We start from the raw sequence: 23346 nt of genomic DNA, 5'->3' as shown, positions 1-23346 counted from the left end.
GCGGCGAGAGGTCAAAAAGTTGCGGCGAATATTTTTCTTTTTTACGGCTTGGGCGAATTCGGCGCGCCGAGCGAATTGATTTCGCTACGTTGTTGTTGTTTTTCACCGTTGTGTATTTATTTCATGTCAATTGTGATAACGAACGCGAATGAACGTGTTGGGTTTTGTAATGCGGCTGCTGCAGCAGATTCAAATCACAGGTAGCCCGTACGTAGTTGTTGCTACTAAAAATAATAGCAAATCAACAACAACAATAATAACAATACTGAAATAAAGTAAACAATAGCAACAATAAAATTAAAAAACCAACTGGAACAATAGAGAAGCGCAAAAATTCAACTGTGTTTATAGCCAATTGGATTGTTATTTGTTAAAATACAGTTACAGTTACACACGAATATGTAAAATAGATTAAAAAGTCCCCATTGCGGCATTTTCATTCAGTTGCGTGCGTGTGCCTAGTGAGTTTTTCCCCAAACCCCCATCTGGACCCCACACCCTTCTGGAGTTGACTCCTCGACGTACTACGCTCCTTGTGCCTTCACATATTCTTTATTAATATTTTTTTATGTGTGTGTGTGTGTTCTCTTCTGTTGTTTGTTTTCGTCTTGTTGCGTCTTGAATGCAAGTGGCTGGGAAAAAGCGGAAAAGTAAAAGAACACAAATCCAAATATTACGGTATTCCGGAAACGCAAGCAAAGAAGACGCAAAGCAGCAGTGTATATAATAAACGGAAACGAAAGCATTTAATGTTGTGTTTTATATAATCGAAATTTACATACCTACATAATAATAACTAGTATGAACAATAATTACAATAAAATACAACTGCAACAAAAGGCAATTAATTATAAGTTTTTGTTTCTGTTACACATTCCAAATCAATTTAATTGTGCGTGTGTGTATGTGTGTGTGTCTGTGTAAAAACAAACCTGCATACATATGTATGTATGTGGAAAAAATACAGAATTAAGAAATATGTATAGAATAAAATAATCAAAATACAACAACATAACAGCAACAACAACAACAACTACATTAACGAACCACCAAGTGAACGAAGAAGCAGAGAAGAAGAGAAAAACAAATATGTACGTATGTACATACATACATATACATCTAAAGCAATTTCAAGTGAATAAAGGTATGTGAGACGACGTTTATTTCGTTATTTGACTTGATTATAACTACTACTATACATAAATATGTACATACATACATATGTACATTCACATGTATGTATGTAAGTATGGATATTCTCTCTCTCTCTCTTGATTACTATATGTGTGTGTTTCATTATTAGTTTAACTCTTCAATTTATTATTGTTATTATTATAGACCCTCTCTCTCACTCGCTTACTTTATCTCTTTTCGTCTTTCTCCCCATCTATGTATATCTCTCTCCCTCTCTCTGTTTCTATCTCCTATTCTCATATTTCTTCTCTCCCCAAACCCCCCCTTTCCCTTGCCAACCTCTTTCTATATCTCTGTTCCAGTTCTATCTCTCTCTTTCTTCCTCTTGTAGGTTCTTGGCTGAGTGGTTTTTTGTTGTTGTTGTTTTGCCTATTAACTATGCTTAGAAATGGAAATAAACTATTTCATTTTCGTAACGTTAAATCAAAGCGTTTATCTGTATGAGTGTATTTGTGTGTGTGTGTAGTGTTTCTGTGTCTGTGTGCCTTGTCAAAAGATTATGAAAAATTTTAAAGAAATGACAGTTTACTCATACATTTTGTGCGTTTATTGTTCTTTGGCATTTGATCAAGCATTTGATAAAGTTAAACAACAAAATTAACGTTTATAAATAAAAAAAAACTCTGTGTATGTGCATAAGTATGTTAATATTTGTAAATGGTGTGCGTGTTTTTTCCCCCCGTGTTTTGTTGTACATAAATTGAATTAAGTGATATTTGTTAGCGGAAATTTCTACACACACACACAGACAGCGTTCCAGCTAAATCGACCGACCATGTGATGGGAATCAAAATACCGATACAAAATACCGTTACAAACATACAGTTTAATCGGCATAACATCGAGAAAAAGAAAACAAAGAACCGACTCTATAGAAGCTCGCAAAGCGTGTTTTTTTCTTGATTCTTGTTACTAGATTTACTATTATATAAAGCAAAGCAGGACTTATCCTTCTGGTTCTGTATTACATACCTACATATGTATGTACATATGTACATATATTTTCTTAAGGTACATACAAAGTTTTTGTTATGTATGTACAGTCTTCAACTCTTAATTTTAATTATAAGTTGCGCATAATAATGTTAAATAATGTTATTGATCAGATTGCTCGAGTCTATTTATATCATTGAGTTAATCATTGTATTAAGATTAAAAATATCGTATATCGTTTATTGAAAATTCGATGCAATCTCAACTACATATATTTCACACGATTTCAAAGTATCTGAAAATGATAAGTACATGTGTACTTAAAGTAGGTTCGAATCCAGGTTCTTTCGAACATAAACAATCGCTCAATCAGAGGTTATTAAATTTCATTCACAAAACATCTCAAAAGCTCTTCCATCGTAACTTGATTATTTCTCTCGAATCGGAGGGTAAAATGCGATATTGTTAGACACATATGTAACTTATTTTTCGCCTTTATACCATGCTATTCCGACGCCATAACGTATATATGTACATTTGTATATGTATGTATCTTGATCCGCATTAAGTCGATTTAGCCTTGTCCGTCCTTGTGAAGTTTATGTCAAATTTTTGCCACACCTCCTTCCTTAAGGACTATAAAAGCCAAAGGTAGTACCAAATTTGCTAATTAGACTTGTTAAGTTTTCACGCAGATTGTGATTATTTAAAATGTTTGCCACGCCCACTTCTGCCCCCTTAAGACGAAAACACAAATGTGTATACATATGTATGTAGATTAAGTTTTTTTGTTTAGAATCGAAATGGAATACAATTATTTTTTGAGAGTTTTTAAAAAGGACATCAAAAAGAAATACTTATAAAGATTGTTGACATTTCTATGACCTTTTTTTAACTATTTGATTGTTTGCGCACGCATAAGAATATTTTGTCAATGTTAATATTGTACATATGTATGTATGTATGTATAGAATTTCTCAGCAAGGAGGGGGAAGGGGAATTTATTTGATTGGCATTTGACATTTTCGCTGGCAAAAAGGTGACTCCCCCTCTCTCTTGCCCAACCACCCACCTTTCTTACCGCCAAATATTTCATTTCCATGTTGTGACTCAGTTAAAACAACAACAACAACAACCCATACTCTTGGCTTAATCTTTTTGGTAGAGTTACATATGTGTATGTGTGTGTGTGTGTGCCTATTTCTACCTCAATTTTTATGCGGTCGTCGAAATGCACTCACAGTGCACTTTATAGTAATAAGCGAGCGGGCTGAGCAGCAGCAGCGCAGCCGATATGCATATACATATATCCACCATATGCATGGATACATAACTACAACCAAGTATCATTAAATGCAGATCTCTCTATAAAAGCATTAAAAAAAAACAACAACAACTTTGTGTGGCTGGTTTTTTTTCGAAGGCAATACAATTACATACATATGCGAGCGCTCTGTTGTGTGTGTGTGTGTGTAAAAAAACAACCAACAATCCATAATAATCTTCCCGTAATTTATAGTCCAAGACAATTTATGTAATTTACAAATACCAAAAACGAAAGAGATGGCTATAGACAAGGCCCGCGCAAACGAAGTCAAAGCCGAAGCAATTGTAACTTTGAGAGTGAATGCAACAGCTGCAGCAGAAACTAACGATAATAACAATAACGAAAATGTATTTGTATATATATGTATGTATATATGTATGTGCATACATACATACCTACATGTGTATACATTAACTCAGGGCGCTGACTTGAAGATACCCTGTAATATTAATTGTGTGGGGTTTCTCCAAATCCTATCACGCTAAAGCATAATCTATCATTGGGTGGGGTGTCGAACAAAGTTTGAGAGAGTAAACGCTGAGAGAAGTTGCAATTGACAAAATTAAATTGTTTTCTCTATGGCTGTCTTCCTCTCTCTCTCTTTTCACTAATTATATCGCAGACAGCGCTGAGTGCAAAATTTGTTGCGCAGTGTAAAGTGACATTCAAACGCATAAGCCTTGATATATGTATATATAAACTTCTCTTCTTTCTTCTGCTGTTTATAAGTGAATTGGAAAATTTGCGAAACAAGTAAATATTTTAGAATATCAAACATATAATTATGATAATTTGTTGGGTTCAAATATTGTGTTGTGTTGGTTTCGTTAGTTGCACGGTATGAAGGATTAGGAGGCTGATAAGCAAGATTTCACATGTCATGGAAATATTTGTATTTGCCTTAACTACCCGCCATGCCACTAGTTGATCAGGGTATACAAAAAAGAGACGAAGAAAAAAAAACGCAACAGACATGGCAAAAGCAATAACAGCAATAGCAACAATAATAACAACAACCAGCGTACTAAATAAACAATTCAACAAATTTGATCCGAGGCAAACACACACACACAAAACACTGATGCCTAGATGACGACAACGTTGTTGTTGTTTGTATTCGTCGTCGTCGTCGTAGTCGACAACTCTCACACGCACATAAAAATGCATATGAAGAAAAAATAAGTATACATTTGTATGTATGAACATATGTATGTATGTATGTGCAGCAAAGAAAAACGTATAAAAATTATACGACAACTGTAAGTGCAACAACAACAACAACAACAACCTGCAAGCAGTGTGCAAACAAACAAAACCAGCAAATGCAATTCGCCCCTTCCCCTCCTTCTTCCATCTACCGCATTGCTCTGCTGCTGCTGCATGTATAAGTATACAGAAAATGTCGTTCATTTTTTTAGTTTTCATTTTTTGTTTCAATTTTTTCTTTATACATTTAGCCAAGGTTCTTTTTATGAGTGAACTCATAAAATAAAATAAAGACTAGAAAAGGAAGAGGAAGAAAACATACATACATACATATCCACAGGATTCTTGGGTTCTTTGTGCCACAATTGACTCCAGTTAAATGATTACCTCCTTTCTTTAGCAAGCAGTGGTGGTAGTAGTAGTAGGTAGAAATAAACCTGTAATAACTCTGGTAATACTACATACCAATCCTTCAACCCAACAATGTTGCTTTCATGGACCTATAAAAATGTATAGCATAACAAAAATTTATCGACCAATGTTATACCTCTTAATAAAGAAAGAGAGAACTTTTGAATTGCTCTCGGGGTAACTGCACAGTCTTGGAACCAAGAGTTAAGGCTTATTTTTACCTCAATGTCTAATATTCAACAAAATTAGTTTAGATTATAACTAAAATTACTTTTGAAGCGGTCTCGAGTTTGGCGATATAACCTTCTACATTCATTATTCAATAATCGTATTTCATGAAGTCTAATACTCCTTTCACATATCCTGCATTTCAGAATTGTGTGTATAAAATAGTCTGCAATAAAAAGTAAAGAAAATGTACGTCGATGAACACAAATATACACACATACACAGAGTCAGCAGCTTGAATGCGGTAATTGCATTTATTGCACGTGCCTCTCTCTTTATAATACGCTCTCACTCTTGCTCTCTCTCTCTGTCTTTCTCTTTCGCTCACTGCAAAGCCTAGAACAAAATGTAAAAAAAGCTATAAAAATATTTTTTCAAGCTGTGTGAAGTTTTCTCTATGGTCCGGAATTTGTTTTTGTCTCTTGCTCTGCGCTTACCTCGCTCCTTCTCTATCAACCTTTAGGGGTTATTCCATGCCAGACAACGAAAACCTGTAGCTGCTGGGCTGCAAGGGAGAGATACAGAGAGAAAGAGATCATGTTTCTCCCTGTTTGGTGGTTTCCTGCATTTGGTGTTATTAATCATTTGCTGCGGTGCCGGTTAGGGTATAGCCAAGTGCGACTTGTAGGTTTGCAATTGTTTTGGCAAGTTTCGGGGAGCGTTGAAACTTTCCGTGGTGGCCAGAAAAGAGTGCTGAAAAGAGCAATGTCAGTGGGAGAGGTTAAGAATGAGAGAAAGAGAGAGCGAGCTTAAGTATAAGCGTTTGTGTGTGTGTGTGTGTATGCGAGAGAAGCTAAGAACATTGACTGGATGCATCTTTTTAATGCATTTATGGTTGCCTTGCTCTGTGTTGGCTCCTGTTGCCTGGTTCGCTCTATCTCTGGGATGAAAGAAACTTGTCTATGCGCGCACGCTGCCGCTGCTGCTGCCACCGCCACCCTCACCTGAGTCTGGTTCTTGATTCTTGGTTTGTTCTCGATTTGGTCGTTTTCGGTTCGTTTCCATCCAGAGTGTATATGTATGTACATACATAAATACATATATAATTTTTATCTTTTTACGGACATTGCCAAGTTTTTCATCTAGTTTTAGTTTGTCGCGCTTGCTATCCTCGCTCACTCTCTCTCTCTCTCGATTCGGTTTCTCATGTGCCGCCTCTCTTTTGTTATTTTTCAATTGCTCCTCTCTTGAGGAGGCACTCCCAAAGACGCCCACACGCATCTCCTTTGCTATGTAGCGATGGGCTGGTGGTGGCAGGAGGGCTTGGGAAGCAGTTGTTGGTTAACTTCTTCTTTGCTTACCTTTCGCATTCACATCCTCGGGTTGACTTGCTACAAACTCCGAAGTTATTTCATCATTATCGTCGTTATTATTTATCATCATAATCTTCTTCATTATCGGTTTTTGTTTATTTTTGGCTCGCTTACAAACATATATACATATACATACACATACATATGTACATATTTATGCATATAAACGCATTCTTACGCTATTTGTAATGGTTGTAATGTATGTATCTGCATCTGTGTCTGTAACTAGTTGGACTACCAATTTGTATCTTATATCTGTATGTTTATATTTAGTTTGTTGTTCTCTCCGATTTCGATTGCCTTGATTTCTTGAGAAAATTATAAATGTTGAATTGTGTTTTTATTATTTTTAAGAGTCCTCTTCCAAGTAATTTGCTGCCAAGCTCACAATAATTTCGAATTTTGTTTACATTTTCAATATGATTTTTTCTCTCTTATTTCTTAATGGCATAAACAGTTTTTAATTTCTACTATACATATGTACATACATATGTATGTATGTGTATTGTAGGGTCTTGTCTCTGATATCAAAATTGTAACATGAATGTAAATTCAATAAGTCATTTAAGCCACACCTTTTTTGCAGTCAGACGGACGGACGTGTGCCATTCTCATTTGATTTGTCTTGGATCATTTTTTCCCCTTCTTTTAATTTATTTTCTTTTTCTTGGTTTTTTTTTTTCGTTACTTGTAAGTGTTGGATTTCCATTTCCTCTCCAAAACCAACAACTCTCTTCGTGCAACATTTTACTGTGTGTATGTGTGTGTGTGTGTGTTAGTTGTGTGGTTGTGTCTTCCGGACCTATTGTTATATGGCAAGTACACGTAAAATAATTTTTCACCTCGCACATTGTCAACATCGTGAGCTTGTAATTATACCAAAAGCCTGCATTAAAACATAGAAAGAAAAACAACGAAGACTCGACACCCTATTTTCACACATTAGCTGTGAAATGTCAGGAAAAATCAGGAAAAAGGTCTTTTTGAAACAATATAAGAACATAATGTGAGCTACACTTTCGAATGTTCCTCTATTAAGAGGGATTTGTAAGGAACTGTTGATCGGATTCCATTTATTGTTGAGTACTTTACTAATATCCTTGTCTAATGTGCATATATTGTGCATATCTTCATAAATTGGCATTATTCCATTTTAAACTTTTCAAATTTTCTTCTGTATTTGCTTTTTTGTTTCATTTTCTTTCGTTATATTGGAATCATTTTGATATTATGATGAAGCTTCTAGTTAAAGCACTTAAGTTAGTCCCCAAATATCCTTAAATTTACCTTCTTTTTTGTAAAATATAATGCCTAGGGTAATGTTTTAAAGAAATCTGTGCAAATGATTTAAATTGTGTAAGATTTTTGTTGATTTTTTGCCTACTAAGCACATCATTTATTTCATTTCCGGTAACTAAATTTTAAAATGTATTGTTAATAAGGAAACGAACTCATTAAAAAATGCATACACGCATTAAATTTGCGGTTAATGGTTGAATTAAAGAACCCATTCCAATATATCCAATCCATACACATAAAAAATATATTTTCTGGATCTTTCTCAATCTCTTCATTTCTAATTTCTAGGCTACAAACATTTTTTCTCTCTTCAAGAACATTAAAATATATTAGTTAATCAATTATGAAGAGTAATTTAATATGCAGCAAGGCCAAGACAGAGGAAGATGGTGGGAGTGCGGCGGGCCGACGCGTCGAAAATGACGTCGACATTCGCTTCGTTGTTCTTTACCTCCTTCATCATTATTATCGTCATCATCATCTGATCTTGTGTCGTGCAATTGGAATTGTGGGCTTTTGCTTATTTTCTACTTCAACATTGGAATGGAATACTTTCTAAGTCAACGACAGCATTTAGAATTTATCTAGTGCTCACACACACACACACACACACACACTCATATGCATGTATGTATGTTCCATCATCATAACGCTAACATTGTCGTCATTTACGTTGCGTTTGTAGTTAGTTCTCGTTGTCGTCGTCGTCGTCGTCGTTTTATTTCTCCACGTTCTCAAGACTCTTGCTAAGAGTATCTTATGCCCGCTGCCGCCGTGTATCTAGCCTAGCCTAGCCTGGCCTGGTCTAGTCTGAATGTTCGTTCTTCGTGGTCGTCGGCGTCGTCGTCGTTCTCTATTCAATTCTTTTTTGGTTCTTGTCCGCAAATATGCTCACAAATATTAAATTGTACATATAAACTGTGTATGTATGTTTGGGTATGAGTGTGTGTGTGTGCATACATACCTTATACCACCCCCTCCCCCACCGCCTCATTGGTTCGTGCGGTGTATAAATTTTCTGTGGAACTGTACAATAGCTAAAAAAGGAAAACAAAACAGCCAAGAAAAGAATAAAAAATAAAAAAAAAATTATACACACATATAAAAAGAAAAAACAAAGTTTTAAGGCTCTCGCGTAGTAGAGTTTGTCGTTCGACGGGAGGTATAAACAACAACAACAAACACACACACACACACACACACACATGGATAGGTTAGGTGTGTAAGTGTATTGTAGTTATGGCATGGATATGGGATAGTAAGTGGTGTAAGTAGTGTGTATTTGTTTTTCTCGTCTGTCTTTTTTTTTTTGCTCTTGTGTTTTCTTTAATAGTTGTGTATAAGTCAGAGTCGTTTCTTCATAGTATCGGTAATGGTAGTTGTTGTTGTTGTTGTTGGTCGTTGGCTTGGCTCTTTAGGTTGGCACAGCTCGGCTGCGACTGCGACTGCGATTGCGGCTACAGCTGAGTGTTGCGTGGTGAATGGGTGGAGAGGCGGGGGGGAGGGGGACGTCTCAAAAAGTTATGCTGCTGCAAAACTGAAGCAGCAGCAGAAACAGAAACAGAAAATCTTGAGTTTCTTGACTTTTCTGCACACTATTTTATTTAATTTTTCTGTTTAAAGATCTCCCACTGTCTCTCTCTCTCTCTGTCAATCTGTTTATCCTCGCACGCTCGCCAGCTTTTTCTCTCTGTCGCTCTCTCGCCCTCTCTCTCTCTCTCTCTCTTAGTTTGACGCAAAAGGTTTTTCCTCTCTGGTTATTGTTATTGTTGTTGTTGTTGTTGCATGGTGGATTCTCTCTTACGCATTCATTTGTTTGTTATAAACTTTGTTCCCCTTATGAGTAGTAAAGCTGTGTGTGTATGTGTGTGTGTGTGTAAATCGCGAGCCAAGTCGTCGACGTCGTCATTGTCGTTTCTTTTCTATGGATTCAATTTTATTTAATTTTATTTTAAACTCGAAACAATGTCTCTTTCTCTCTCTGTCTCTCTTGCTCTCTGTGTGTGAGCTGCACATGCGACTTGCAAATGGAAATTGATAGAGTAGGATCCAAGACGTAAGATGGTGGGGGGGTGGGTGACGCAAAGAGGGGAGTATACACCATATGCGGGCAAATATACAGATGTATTATATGAAGGCATGGATGGATACGGGATACATGCTTGGCCATGTGTGTGTGTGTGTGTGTGTGTGTATAGATTTATATTCATGTGTATTGCATGCATGCATGTATGTACATGTTGAGTGCAGGCTTAGTGGGTGGGGGAGCAGAATGGTTCATATTGCAAATTGGTTGGGCCTTTTTGCAGTTCCAGTTTCCAGATCATTTCCAGTTCGCGTGTGTGTGTGAGGCATCATTATGACCTGTGAGCTCTGCATTTGTTGTCGTTGTTATCCATGTTCTTGTTTCTTATTTCAGATTGTACACAGATTGTGATCGCGAATCGCAGACTCAAATTCAAATTTTGCACACTCATGCATGCATGTGCCGTGTGTGTGTTTGTGTGTGTGTGAGTGTGCTAATAGTAGGACAAAGCCTTCTCTTGAATTCTCCGACTTATTCCTTTTATAGCTGTTGATGCTGCTGCGGCTGCAGCTCCTTTTAGCCATCATTTAAATAGTACAAGAATATCATTCGCAAACTGTGAAAAACTGGTTGCTATTGCTTTTTCAGTTTTTTTTTTCCTTCTTCACATTCCTAAACTTGAAATGCAATTGTTGTTGCTGCTGCTGCTGCTGTTGTTGTTGTTGTTGTATTCTACGCATTTCTATTTCGTTATCTTCTTTTGCTCTCTGTGTATACAAAGATGGATGGGATGGGATGAGATGGAATGGAATGAGTTGGAATGGTTGGAGGAATAGTGCATTCACCTTTTTGGAGGATCAAAACCTAAAATTAAACCAGAATCGTATCAACGATTTCTTCTAATATTAATATCCTTTTTGTTCCATTGTAAATAATCCGCTATGTGGTCCAAATTATGTCCTTAATACTTGCCAAGAGCTTTTTGTTCTTATTCGCATTCTGTCTTTAAACCTTTTTAATAGCTCTAACTATTGCAAATAATCGCATAAACTTAATAGGGATATCTTTAAAATACGAAAAATGATTTTCTATCTTATTTTGCTCGAGGATCGTTGCCTCTATCCATATATGGTCAGAGAATCATGTATAAAGAATTTAAATACTATTGTATTGTAGAAAAACCTGTCTCGAAACCATTACCATAATAATATGTATAGCTAAAAACAATTTTATTTTAAAGTATGTACATATATTTATATGTAAATAGGCATTTGAAATGATAATATTATTTTGTTTATTATGGGAAAAACTCAAAAGAAAAAAACAAAAAACACTATTTTGAGCTTTGAGTCGGTGCGTATACGTAATATGTTTTTATAAAGATGTTATTAAAGATGTTAATTTCAACTCTCTCTTAGTGTAGTTGGAATTATAATGTATTCTTTAAGTAGCAAACAATAAATTTAAGAGAGAGAGAGAGGAAAGTTGGCTTTATTTCGTTTTTCCTGCGTATACGTGATATCCTGCAAGTGGTTGCGTTTTATTTGTTGGTTTTTTTCATACAGAGGACAATAATGTCCACCCTGCTCTTAAAAGTGTGTACAGTAAAAACTCTCAACAGAGACTCAGTAAATTAATAAAAAAGGAGTGCCCATCTGTAATTGTGGGGTTCATTAGGGGGCATTTTCACTGTAGTTGAGCTAAAAACTTGTATAATTATAGTTCGTGTAGATGATTTTATGGTAATAACTTAAGCCAGGATGTGCCTATTCTATAGCTACAAAAGTGTGTGTATGTGTGTGTGTCAACCTTCCCTGCAATCCAGCTTCTCTCTCTCTCTCTCTTTCACACACACACACACACACACACCCAGACGCATAATAAGAGAGTGAGAGACAATGGGGCATACATGAAATTTATCGTACTTTGTGTATGCTCCTCCTTCCACATTTCCTACCTCCCCTCCTTACCCCACACCCCATCACACCGCACACATATACACGTATATATATATTTAAATATATATGTATGTGTGTATCTACTACTCGACTCACTTCCATAGATATAGAGTTTATTTTATTTCGTTTCGTTACGATTTTTGCTATTATTTGTTCCTCTGTCTCTGTATATGTGTGAATGTTGTTATTGTTGTTGTTGTTTTTTTTTATTATTTAGTTTTGACTTGTTTTCTTTTGTGTAATTTTATTTTTATATGCATGTGCGTGTGTGTGTGTGTGTGTGATCAAGTTCATAACTTTGTATGCGGCTACGACAGTAAGAATTGTGTATTGTAGAGAGAGAGAGAGAGAGAGAGATTGTTGGGATAGAGGGGGGCAACACGGAGCGGTATTTGGGCAAGGGGGGGTCCAGGGTGAGGTAGGTGGTAAGTGTGTGTGGTATGTATTGTATCTGCCTCGTTTCTTTCACATCTGTGTGTATGTGCGAGTGTGTGTATTTCTATATTATTTTTCATCTCTGTGTGTGTGTGTGTATTTTTTAAACTTTTATTTAAGTTTTCGTTTACGTTTTTTGTGTAAATTTTTTCGTTTGGTTTTTATTGTTATTGTTGTTGTGTTTTATTTGTATTTGTGTTTTTTTTTTTTTTTTTTGTGGTTGTTTATTTCATTATTAATAAATAGTTTCTTGTTCTTTGGCTTCATTTTCAGTTTTCAAGTCGCTGCCAGGCCAGTCGGTTGTTCCCTAAATACAATTCGGACAGAAGATTTGCGGCTACGCATTGTCGTCGTCGTCTCGTCGTTTAAACAACTCGTGTGCCACTTGTTGCGTTAGACGTTGCTCTAGTTCAACATCAACACTTGCCACTACACCATCCCATCCGCCCTCATATTTCAGCAGCAGGTCAACAGAGCATCATCATCATCATCATCATTGTCATCGAGAGCATCGGGTCAGCAGTAGCAGGAGCAGTCTGCCGGCTGCAGGAGGGGTTATGCAGGTGGCTGGCCACGCCACCACCACCACCCCCATTAACATCATCACTTGCTCGTTCTATTTCTATTTCAAGTACTATCGCTACCTTTGCTTGATTATCTATAGCCAGCTGAGCTGGTATATTGATAAGGTTACGTCTGGATAGATAGATACTTAAACTCTGTATATCAACCAATATACTTTCGACCCTTCAACATGGAAACTGAGATATGCAATCCTCAATTATGTCGCATTTGCATTACCTCGCACACAAACTCAATGCAAATGATATCGATTTTTGGCGAGGATTCGATATGGCAGAAAATCACAACATTGGCGGATGTTAAGGTAAGCATTTGAAATCTATATATGTATAAGAAACCATTTTGTTTATATGCATTAATATTTGTTAGTTAACCCATCTTTAATCGGTTCTGAAAGGTCTCAGTTTATTTCACATTGATTAGGGTTTCGAATACATTTCGTCTGCCCGTTTAACTTTAAACTGTATGCTTGGCACTTGGCTAAATTAGTATTTACTTTACTTTCTTTTCGAAGGAAGGTTTTTTGATTCATTCGAATGTTATTTGTAGACTTAATCGTAAAGGTTATTATAATCAACAATTTCACAAAAGGCACTTGGAATTATTAAAACTATCATTGAGAGTATTTTGGTTACCGGTTTTTAATTTTTTTTGAAAAAAGGCTTGGCCAAAAACTATTCAAGATGCAATTGTTGACTTTTCAGTTCTATGTATTACATATCGGTATTTATTGTTAGATAAAAGTTATCACATTTCAGCCAATTAGATTCGAATTAAGTATAAACGAGGTTTCAGTTTTAGTTGAGTTTTGTTTTTCTGTTTCTATGAAAGAATTTCTATTCCATGAACACAGAGTGAACGAGAAAAATGAACAAACAAATACATCCATAGAAACGACTTGTTTGTGTAATTTAAGAGTGCAATTAACACTTAAATATGGATACCTGTATGGGTGTGTGTGTGTAGGTGTGTTGGTGTTGTGTAAATGTAGTATAAGAGCTGAATTGTATAGTGCGTTATCTAAAGAATATGCAAAGTTGTTTCACTTCTTAGAAACTCAAGAGATACTTATTATACTCTTGTAATAGGAGTATATAAATAAACTAATAGAAGAAAATGTCTAAGATAAGTTATAGTAATTACAGTAGAATCCGTTTATAACGACGCTCAAGAGACGATTTTCGTCGTTATACCCGGAGGCCCTTTTATATGTTTGTATTGGGACCAACCAATCACTCATCGAACTTTAGTCGGACGGACGTTATAAGCGGATTCGTTATAGCCGGATTCTACTGTATATAGTTTGTTATCTGTTGTTTTGAATAAACTTAAAACTTTAATACTGGAAGCAATCTATAAGGATATCTGATTTAGAAAGGTTTATGTAGGACCGATAGAAGACCGATTACCTTTTAGTCTCTGAATCTGTTTACTATATATGTATGTATGAGTAGTTGCAACAAATTGTAAGGGTATGCAGACTTCGTTGCTAACTAAGTTGTAACATTTGTCTGTTTTCTTTTTTGTTCTTTCTTTTTTTTGATGCATCTGAACATTTACATACATGTATACGATATTGATATAGTTAGTTATAGGTAAGAGATAACATATTTGTACATATGTATGTATATATATAAGATAAGCAAAACCCAAAAACGATTTCTTACTTATTTCTTCACAGGTTGTCATCCATTTCTGTTATGTGTTTAGGTTACGTTAGATTCTTAATTCATAGAATCTTTAAGATACATTTGTACTTTTTTTTTTTTGTTGGTTGTTTTGCATCTCAAGTACATTGTGTGTGTGTGTGTGTGTGACTATAATTTAATTTGGAATCAGTTTTCTTTGCTTGGCTTTTTCTTGTTTGCTGCCGTTTTTTTTCTCTTCTCCTTCTTGTTGTTGTTGTATTTTTAATTCTCTGTTTATTTGTTCGGTCGGTTCAGTTCGTTTCGGTTCGCTTCGGTTAGTTTATTTTATTCATACACATATTGTGTATACAATAATTTTTTGTTTTTTGTTCACTCCCCTTTCCCCCTGAATGGCCTTTATGTTGTTGGTTCTTCTTTCTTTCTTTCAATTTTGTTTGCTCTTTTGATTTGTTTTTTTTTTTTTTTTGTGTCGAATGAACATTTCATATTTTTTTTGTTGTTATTTTTATGGAATTTCTTATATTTTCTACTATTACTTCTTATTTAGTATTTTCGTTTCGTTGTTTCTTTCCCGTGTTGTATTTACCTTACCCCCAAAGCCCCCCTCCCCTCCCCCCATACATTCTTCTTCTTTTAATTCTCTGGGTTGGCTTTTGTAAAATAATTTACCGTTTGAATTGCTATGCATGTGTATGTGTGTTTGTTGTTGCCTTTTCTTTCACACTCACTCTTACGCTTACATATGTAGATATAAAGAAATATTTCCATGTTTCCTTGTGTTAGTGCGCGCATACATACATACATAAATGTTTGTTTGGTTGTTTGTTTGTGAGTATGTATAATTCATATGTTGGGTTTAATTCCATAAATTTTTGTGATACCAACCACTACCACCACAATCAGGAGTTATAGGGGGCGCCTGAACGAGGATGTTATAATTTAGAGGTCCCCTATATGTATGTATTAGGATCAATCACAAGGGCATTTGAAACGAGTTGAAAATGGTTATTACTAACAGAACATATGTAACGAATCTAACTGTGGCGACACCGAAAATACTGGTTCGCCCTCTGTTCGTCGTTTCCCAATTCTAAACGGAATTCCTAGTATTATTAATCCTAGTCAACACTAGCTCACTCTTGTAAAACTTGCGAGGACGCTTAGACCGCGTTCCTAATAAACGTTTAGATATTAAATCACCAGCAGCCATATAACCACTGTAGGTGGCGCCACCCACATTTACATTTGGTCATTTAGATACATAAGTGTCTAGGGTATCGGCAGGTCTATAAGTCGTGACGTAACTACTAACTACACGGAATTTTTCTTTTACAATTTTGTGCTTGGCTTGTATATTTCTTGTCTCTCTTCTACCGTCTTCTTCTACTTTGAGTGCTATACGCTTGCTCTCTGGCTCTCGGTTTGGCTCTCCCGCTCTCCTCTTCACTCTCTGTGGCTCTCTAGCTCTCTGTCGCTCTTGCTGTTTTCTTACTTAAGTCGGCTTAGACGTTCGTTGGCCCCCATTTGGGCGGGCGGTTTTTGTATGTTGTGTTAGAAGAGGGTTGTGAGGTGGTTCGGGCAGCGGGGGGCGGGGGATCTTTATATTTGCTTGGTTGAGGATGATGATGATGACGATGACGATGACGAGAGGGGTGCTGGTGAGGAGTAGGAGGAGGGGCAATGGGAATGTGTGTGAATGGGGTGGTGTGTTGTTGCGGTTGTTGTTTCGCTTTGATTCCATACATTTCCATTTTCCATTTTTAACTCATACATCCATGCATATGTACATATGTACGTATGTATGTATGGATTATATGTACATACATATGGGATACATATGTATGATTTCTTATGTATTGTTTGTATATATAAGACATATACAATTTCAATTCATATTGTTAGTTTAGTTTAGTGTGAGCTTTTTTTCTGTTTTTTGTTTCTTGTCTGTTTTTGTGAAATGTTTTCTGGTTTCTCATTTCTTGTTTAAGTTGAGTTTTGTTTCACTATTGCAGCAATTAATAATAATAATAATAATATCAAGTCGCGTTGCCACATGAGTAGTTTACTTGAAGTTAATTAATCGATTTTGATACCAGCAATCGAATCAGCCAAGTAAAAGTAAAAATTTTAATGCGATTTATTATTTGACTAAATTTTGATTATATAATACTACTTAAAGTCTATGGGACTTACAACTGAGACACCTATTAATCCATTTTTATTTTAATCATAAGATCAAACCCAAAAACCACTGGCTATCTCGCTCACTCTTTCGTGATGTACGCAAGCATTACAGCGCCTCTAGCGATCAATTCAGCCTTTTAGTTGTCCAACTTGGGTATTATTAAACCGAGTTTAATGAAATTTGGTGAACTGATTGTTAATAGATTTCTTCTAAATTTATCAGCTTACATCCCATAGGATGTAGCTATAACTATCTATAGACGTTATAGCAATCATCAATCATCAATATGGAGTTGAAAACCTTTTCTTATGCATGAAATTCAATGAGGGATCATTCTCGTCCAGGTTTTTCCTCTCTTCCTCCTATTCGAATGAAATATTTTTAAATTTCAATCTTTATACGATGCATTAAACTTTTTTGTACCTTCGCTAAACGCATTCCGTGCATAGTAAATTGTTTTTTATCGTTTTTAAAACGAAATGAAATAAAATTTTACATTCATCGTTCATTTCAGATATCAAAAAACGACACATTGCCGCAACAGGTTTGCGTGAATTGCGCCAAAACGGCCATTTCGGCCTGTTTGTTCAAAAAGAAGTGCGAGGATGCGGATAACTTTTATCGGCAACAGTTGCTGATCAAGAAGATCGAGAGCCACAGCAGTCACAATAGCAGCAGCGGCGAACAAGATGCACCGATCGCTGGCGAGGCGACGCTGGGTGGAACTGTGATTGCGGGCGGTATCGCCGGTTCCGCCACCGAAGCACTAAAGTCATCATCGAAACAACAACAGCGTCTGGCGAAGAGTAGTGTCGGCAGTAGTAGCGGAACTAGCAGCGGTAGCAGCAGTGCCACAAACAGCAGCAGCAGTTCCGATGACGATGACGACGATGAGGAGGAGGAAGAGGATGCGGATGGGGATAATGTGCGCGAGAGTGCTAAAGCTCAGACACGACTGAAAAATGGCCATGGTCATGGTCAGGGTCATCAAATGAATGGCCAGCCTCAAGCCCAACGACTTGGTGAAGTTGATGATGATGACGATGATGATGAAGGGGAAGATGGAGATGAAGAGGAGGAGATGGATGGGCCAGAGCCACAGAATGGCGGCGGTGATTTGGAACACCATTTAGATGCCGGCTCTGTTGTCGTTGATCATCATGGCATCATGAATGGTGTAGAGGAACAGCACGTCGATGATGATGATGACGATGATGAGGCTGAGGACGATGATGGCGAAATCAAGGAACATGGCCATACCAAAGAGCCATTCGATTTTAATTCAATACGCCTGATGCATGAATATATGCAGCATCAGATGAACAAGTTCCCCAATGGTTCAATCAATGACTTGGGTGGCGGCGGCAGCAGCGCTGGCGGCGTGGACCATGATAACAATGGCCACGATGATGGCGATGATGATGACGATGATGAGGATATGTCTCTGCCCCTGATCCCAGAGATTGAATTAATTACTCCCTGTGATGAGCCACTGCCTGGCTCGGAGGCAGATCATGGTGGTGTCAACAATGCTGCTGGTGGTGGCAATGGCAATGGGCCGGCCCATATGCATCCCAATATGCGTGGATTCCAGTGTCCGCACTGCTACCAGATATTTGAAATGAAACAGATACTCAAGGCGCACATGCAGAGTGTTCATGGAGCTCCCGGTCCAGTCTATGAGTGCAGCAATTGTCGCAAGACCTACTTCTACAAAAGGTTCCTCGAGAAGCACATTCGACGTGGTCGTTGTGTAAAGAAGCGCCGCAATCAGACGTAAGTTTAGATGGTAACCCCTAAAAGATGCAATAAACTAATGTATTTAATTTCTATTGGTCAGGCGTCCCATGCAATGTTCTGATTGTCATGTCCTCTTTCCCACTGGCCATCATCTTGGCTGGCATAAGCGCACCGGTTGTCCGTCCAAGGCGGCTAAAATGTAAGTAACCCAAACTACAGAGAGAACTAATTCTAATGATCAATTTTGTTGGTTTACTCTCAGGCCCCTGCAGCAGCTCTTCAAACAGAACATTGTGCAGTTTAATAACTTCCCCAAAAGGATATCTAATGGGCCACGCAAAGTGACATCTTCCGACAATGGAGCCAATGCTCTGCATTTGAGCAATCGCAAGTAAATGAAATGGTTAAATCTCATTAGTCAAATGAATGGCAATTAATTCGGATTTACATTTTAGACTCGGTCTGGCTAATAAGCGCAAGGGTCGCACTCGCATCAAGTTGGATGCCAAGAAAATTGCCCTGGCCAAGCAATTAATATTACGTGAAGCTACCACGACCGTGATTGCCAATGAGTTGAATATATCGCGAACATTTGCCTGGCGTTTGCGTAAGAGTCTTGTCAATGGAGTCAGTCTACATGAGCGTGTTGTCGATCAGGCCAATGAAGGATCTGAACAACAACAGCAGCAGCAACTCCAACAACTGCATCATCTGCAGTTGCAACAGGAACTGGAGGCCGAGCGTGAAAGATCACGTGAACGTCAACATTCCCAAATGTCCCTGCCGGCATATGGTCATCTCGGATTAGGACTTATTAAAGAAGAGCAACGCGATAGCGACGATGAGCAGCAACAGCAGCATATCGGCGGCAATGCACTGGCCATTAACGAGGAATGTGTGGCAGAAATCGGAGCCGAAGAGACCGCCGGCTATATGGGTGAAGATGATGTTTGCGGTCTCCTAAACAATGGCTATGAGCCATCAGGCGGTGGCGATGTTGATAACGATGCAATTGATCAGAATTCCTATGCTGGCGGCGATGATATGATTGATAATGATCATCATTCAAATAGGGATGCATCGATGACACCACCATCACCGCCACCGCCACCGCCGCCACTGCCACCACAACTGGCATCGGGTCCATCACAAGCAACACGTCCAGATGTGGAGGTCTATAAACGTCTTCTGGTGGAATCGCAACGTTTTCCACACATAATCAATGCACAGCAATTACAATTGCAACAACAGCAACAAAAGGCTGCCCACAACGGAGGATTACCGATGCTTACACGTTATGCTCCACCAGCAGCTGTTAAGTAAGTGGATCCTGTGAAAATGTTCCACAATTTTGATCTATAAAATATATAAACTTTTTCTCCATCTAGTCATGCCCTGCCCGTGAATTTGTCCCTGCGTTCTATTTCCCACTTGAACAGCAACGAAAGGTAAGTGTGACTATGTTGACCAAATCTGGATGGGATTAACTTTCATAATTTATTACCCATAGCAATGGCAGTACAAATTCTAATGCGATTCATCCGGCTGCACCTACATCTGGAGCTGGAGCCAGTGGTGTCCATCAGCCGGGTAAGAAGCCACGCAAACCGAATGTCTTTATCGATGATGAGAAATATGCCATGGCCAAGTTGCTGGTGGCACAGAATTCATCGACTATGGAAATAGCAAGAGCCCTGAATGTGTCACAGATGACGGCCTGGAAGGTGCGTGATGCCATATTGAAGGGAGTTCCACTCTCCTATCGTAATAAACGTGCCGAAGGCGGACGTCCATCAACATTGGTCGATGAAGTGCGTCTATCGGAGGCTGCTGCCATGGCGGCCAAAGAGCAGCAAGCCCAACAAGAGCAGCAGCGTCGACAACAACAACAGGAGTTGCAGCGCCAACAGCAGCAGCAGCAGCAACAACAGCAACAACAACAATTGGAATTGATTAAGCAACAGCGAAAGCAACAAGAATTACATTTACAGCAACAACAACAACATAAACAACAACAACTTCGACAGCATCACACACCAGCGGACACATCACAGCAACGCTATCAACAATCACAGGAACAACAACAACAACAATCGGCCAACCTGCAGCAATCATCAAATATGAGCAAATCGCTGCATCCTCGCCGTCGTTTAAAGGCTGCCGAACGCGAATTGCGCGACAAAGAGATTACACGTGAAATTCTCGAACTAATCAAAGAGGATAGCAACATACAATATTGGAAGGTATCGGCACGCCTGGCCGAGAAGGGTATCAACATATCGCCCTCATCTGTTTGCCAAAAGCTTAAATCGATGGGCATTCATCGTCGCTGGAAGCCAGGCGATAAGCCACCCATGTTGGCTATGAACACCCTGAAAGCGGCAACCGTTGCGGCAGCTGCTGCCACATTGGCGGCCAATGGTGGTGTTGCCGGATTCGCTTTGGCCAATGGTAATGTCGGTGGCGGAGGCGGTGGCGGCGGCGGCATTGATGATGGCTATGATCAGCAGCAATTCGATATGGGTGGACCCCATTTTCTCAGTGCCTTTACGCGCTAAAATCCCTATAATACGTAGGACTATCAAATTATTGAAAAAAAAAAAATGAAATATATATATAGACCATAATATAGAGATATGGACCCCAGTTTTATCCCAATTGCGTAAGCTCGCCCTCCGCCTCCACCATGGATAATAATGTTAAGAGTAAAAAACACTCGCCCACATACACACACACACACACACTCCAATCATCCACACAGACATAAGCACTAGAGCAACACACAATTTGTATTTTTTATATAGTATTTATGCAGATCGCGCTTTGCATTAACTACATCAAATGTATTTGTATTCAATATACATCCAATTTATATATTTTGTATTAGATATATATATACATATACATGTATATATATATATATTAATTAAATATTGCTAAGCATTCCTAGAATGTTACTACACACCCACACCCACACACACACACACATACACATTTATAGCGGTCATTCCAAATGAACAAAACAAAAATAATCGAAATTCTTATTTTCAATTTCTAAATGCATCTAAATAGATATATTCTATATATATTATATTCATACTCATTGAACTAACAAAATTTGCATTATAATTTCTTTAGTTTTTGCATTTGTATTTATTTTTTATATACACACACACACAGAAACACACCACAAGCATATAAATTGTAACGACAATTTATTCAGTACTGAACTTTAATTTAGGTGAACAACAACTACAACAAGTAGAACAAACAAAACAGAAAGAAAACAATAAACAATAAAATGATGAATTTTTGTGTTATGAGCTAGCAACATAAGTGCAATTATACAACAAAACCAGGAAAAACAATTAAAATAAAACAAAAAGAGAGTAAAGGCAGCAGCAGCAGCAGCAGCAGATGAAGCAGAGAAATAGAATTAGAAATAAAAAGCAAACAAAAGAACATAAATGAAAGAAAAAAACAACAAATAAATGTATTGTTAATTAATAAACTTGTATATTAAGAAATTAGTAAATCGAACAAAATGTCGCGACAAATTCAGATTCTACTCAAAGAGAGTAAGAGAGAGAGAGAGACACACTCACACACAACAAAAACAAATAAGTAGAATTCCATTATCCTTATACTCTCTCTGCATTCATTCACTACCTCTGGCTTATCCATTCCGTCACTTGTCTCCTCCCAGAGGCAAGTTATTTTCAATTTCATATCATCACTTGTCAAAATGCCATCAATTTTGTATTATTCTTCTTCACTTCCCGTCCAACTTAGCACATCTATATATATATATATATAAATCAAGAAACGTTGGATAATGTTTCCACTGAAAGCAGCTTTTAACCCGTCCCCCATTTCTACTTGCCATCGCCATCACTTCCTACTCGTTGGTTCCTACACAAAACGGAAATGAAGAATGTTAGATCCATTTTCCATTCAAAATCATCCAAACGTCCCCTTTTCCCCTCATTAAATTAGACAAAAAGCAAAGAAACAAGACAACAAACAGAATGTAAGATTGCGTATGATGTAATAATTGAAAAATAATCTGTATTTATATATACCTAATATACATACATACATACATATAGTTATATTTTGTAAATCGTAACTTATTTGCGATCATATATATACAATATTTTATTATTTTTTTTTTTGTCCTACATTTACATAAACATAGCAAATAAGTCAAAACCTTTTTTTTTTTCGATGCAAGCGAATGGATTTGGAGAGAAAGGATATAGAGAGATGGATATAAGAATTTGCTGGGGGAATTCCAAGTTAATAATTTTTTTTGAGAATGGCTGTAGGAAAATTTCTTTTTTTTTTTTTAATTTTTTTTTATTTTTGTGTATGACAATTAAAAATTGTTCCTTCTTTGCTTTGGTTCCTTCACACAGCATTCCGAATTGGAATTTCTCGAAGCGCTGAACTGTGCATAGTATTTTCTATTTTATACAAAAAAAAAAACATATACATATGTGAAATTATTATTATATTTTATGCATACATATATACATTTTTTTTTTTTTTTTTTTTTTTTTAATATGTGTTAAATTTCAATGTGTAGCTTTTTGTATGAAATGCAAAATGAGAAATAGGAAAACAAAAAACATGTTAAACAATAAAATATATATATATATAAAGTATATCTTCTATATATATATATATACATACATCAACATAAATATATATATATATATATACGATTTATTTATAAGCAATCCATTAAAACAAGCAACAGCAACAACAACAACAAATAGAACTGACGTGCCTATGTAGCGATTAAAACTTAATTACAACTCCACACAAACACACACACACACATTCACACACTCCTGC

The 23346-nt window shown here is 37.1% G+C and overlaps 1 protein-coding gene across 3 annotated transcripts; it reads left to right on the top strand.

Annotated features, from left to right (window-relative positions):
* Nucleotides 1-135: 135 nt before the first annotated feature.
* LOC137583676 (uncharacterized) lies at nucleotides 136-23192 on the top strand. Of its 3 annotated transcripts, XM_068298777.1 has the most exons (9): nucleotides 136-200; nucleotides 1019-1144; nucleotides 12604-13216; nucleotides 17261-18522; nucleotides 18587-18685; nucleotides 18749-18877; nucleotides 18942-19805; nucleotides 19875-19934; nucleotides 19997-23192. In XM_068298777.1, exons 3-9 carry the CDS (start codon nucleotides 13085-13087, stop codon nucleotides 21042-21044), a joined length of 3594 nt encoding a protein of 1197 aa, XP_068154878.1. In that variant the 5' UTR covers nucleotides 136-200; nucleotides 1019-1144; nucleotides 12604-13084; the 3' UTR covers nucleotides 21045-23192. The 3 variants fall into 3 exon arrangements, with proteins under 3 accessions (XP_068154878.1, XP_068154885.1, XP_068154870.1); XM_068298784.1 differs by lacking the exon at nucleotides 1019-1144 and having other exon boundaries at nucleotides 180-200; XM_068298769.1 differs by lacking the exon at nucleotides 136-200 and having other exon boundaries at nucleotides 225-1144.
* Nucleotides 23193-23346: the final 154 nt, after the last annotated feature.

The sequence above is a fragment of the Drosophila tropicalis genome, unplaced genomic scaffold (genome assembly GCF_018151085.1).
Source record: "Drosophila tropicalis isolate 14030-0801.00 unplaced genomic scaffold, ASM1815108v1 contig_158, whole genome shotgun sequence".
NCBI lineage: Eukaryota > Metazoa > Arthropoda > Insecta > Diptera > Drosophilidae > Drosophila > Drosophila tropicalis.
This window is presented reverse-complemented; position numbering and strand designations above follow the sequence as displayed.

Bases quoted from the DNA above. Each gene is read 5' to 3' on its own strand.
- LOC137583676 (XM_068298777.1), top strand. From the start codon at position 13,085: ATGGAAACTGAGATATGCAATCCTCAATTATGTCGCATTTGCATTACC. The intron at 18,878-18,941 runs GTAAATGAAATG...TTTACATTTTAG, and splicing joins CTGCATTTGAGCAATCGCAA to ACTCGGTCTGGCTAATAAGC. The intron at 19,935-19,996 runs GTAAGTGTGACT...TATTACCCATAG, and splicing joins CACTTGAACAGCAACGAAAG to CAATGGCAGTACAAATTCTA.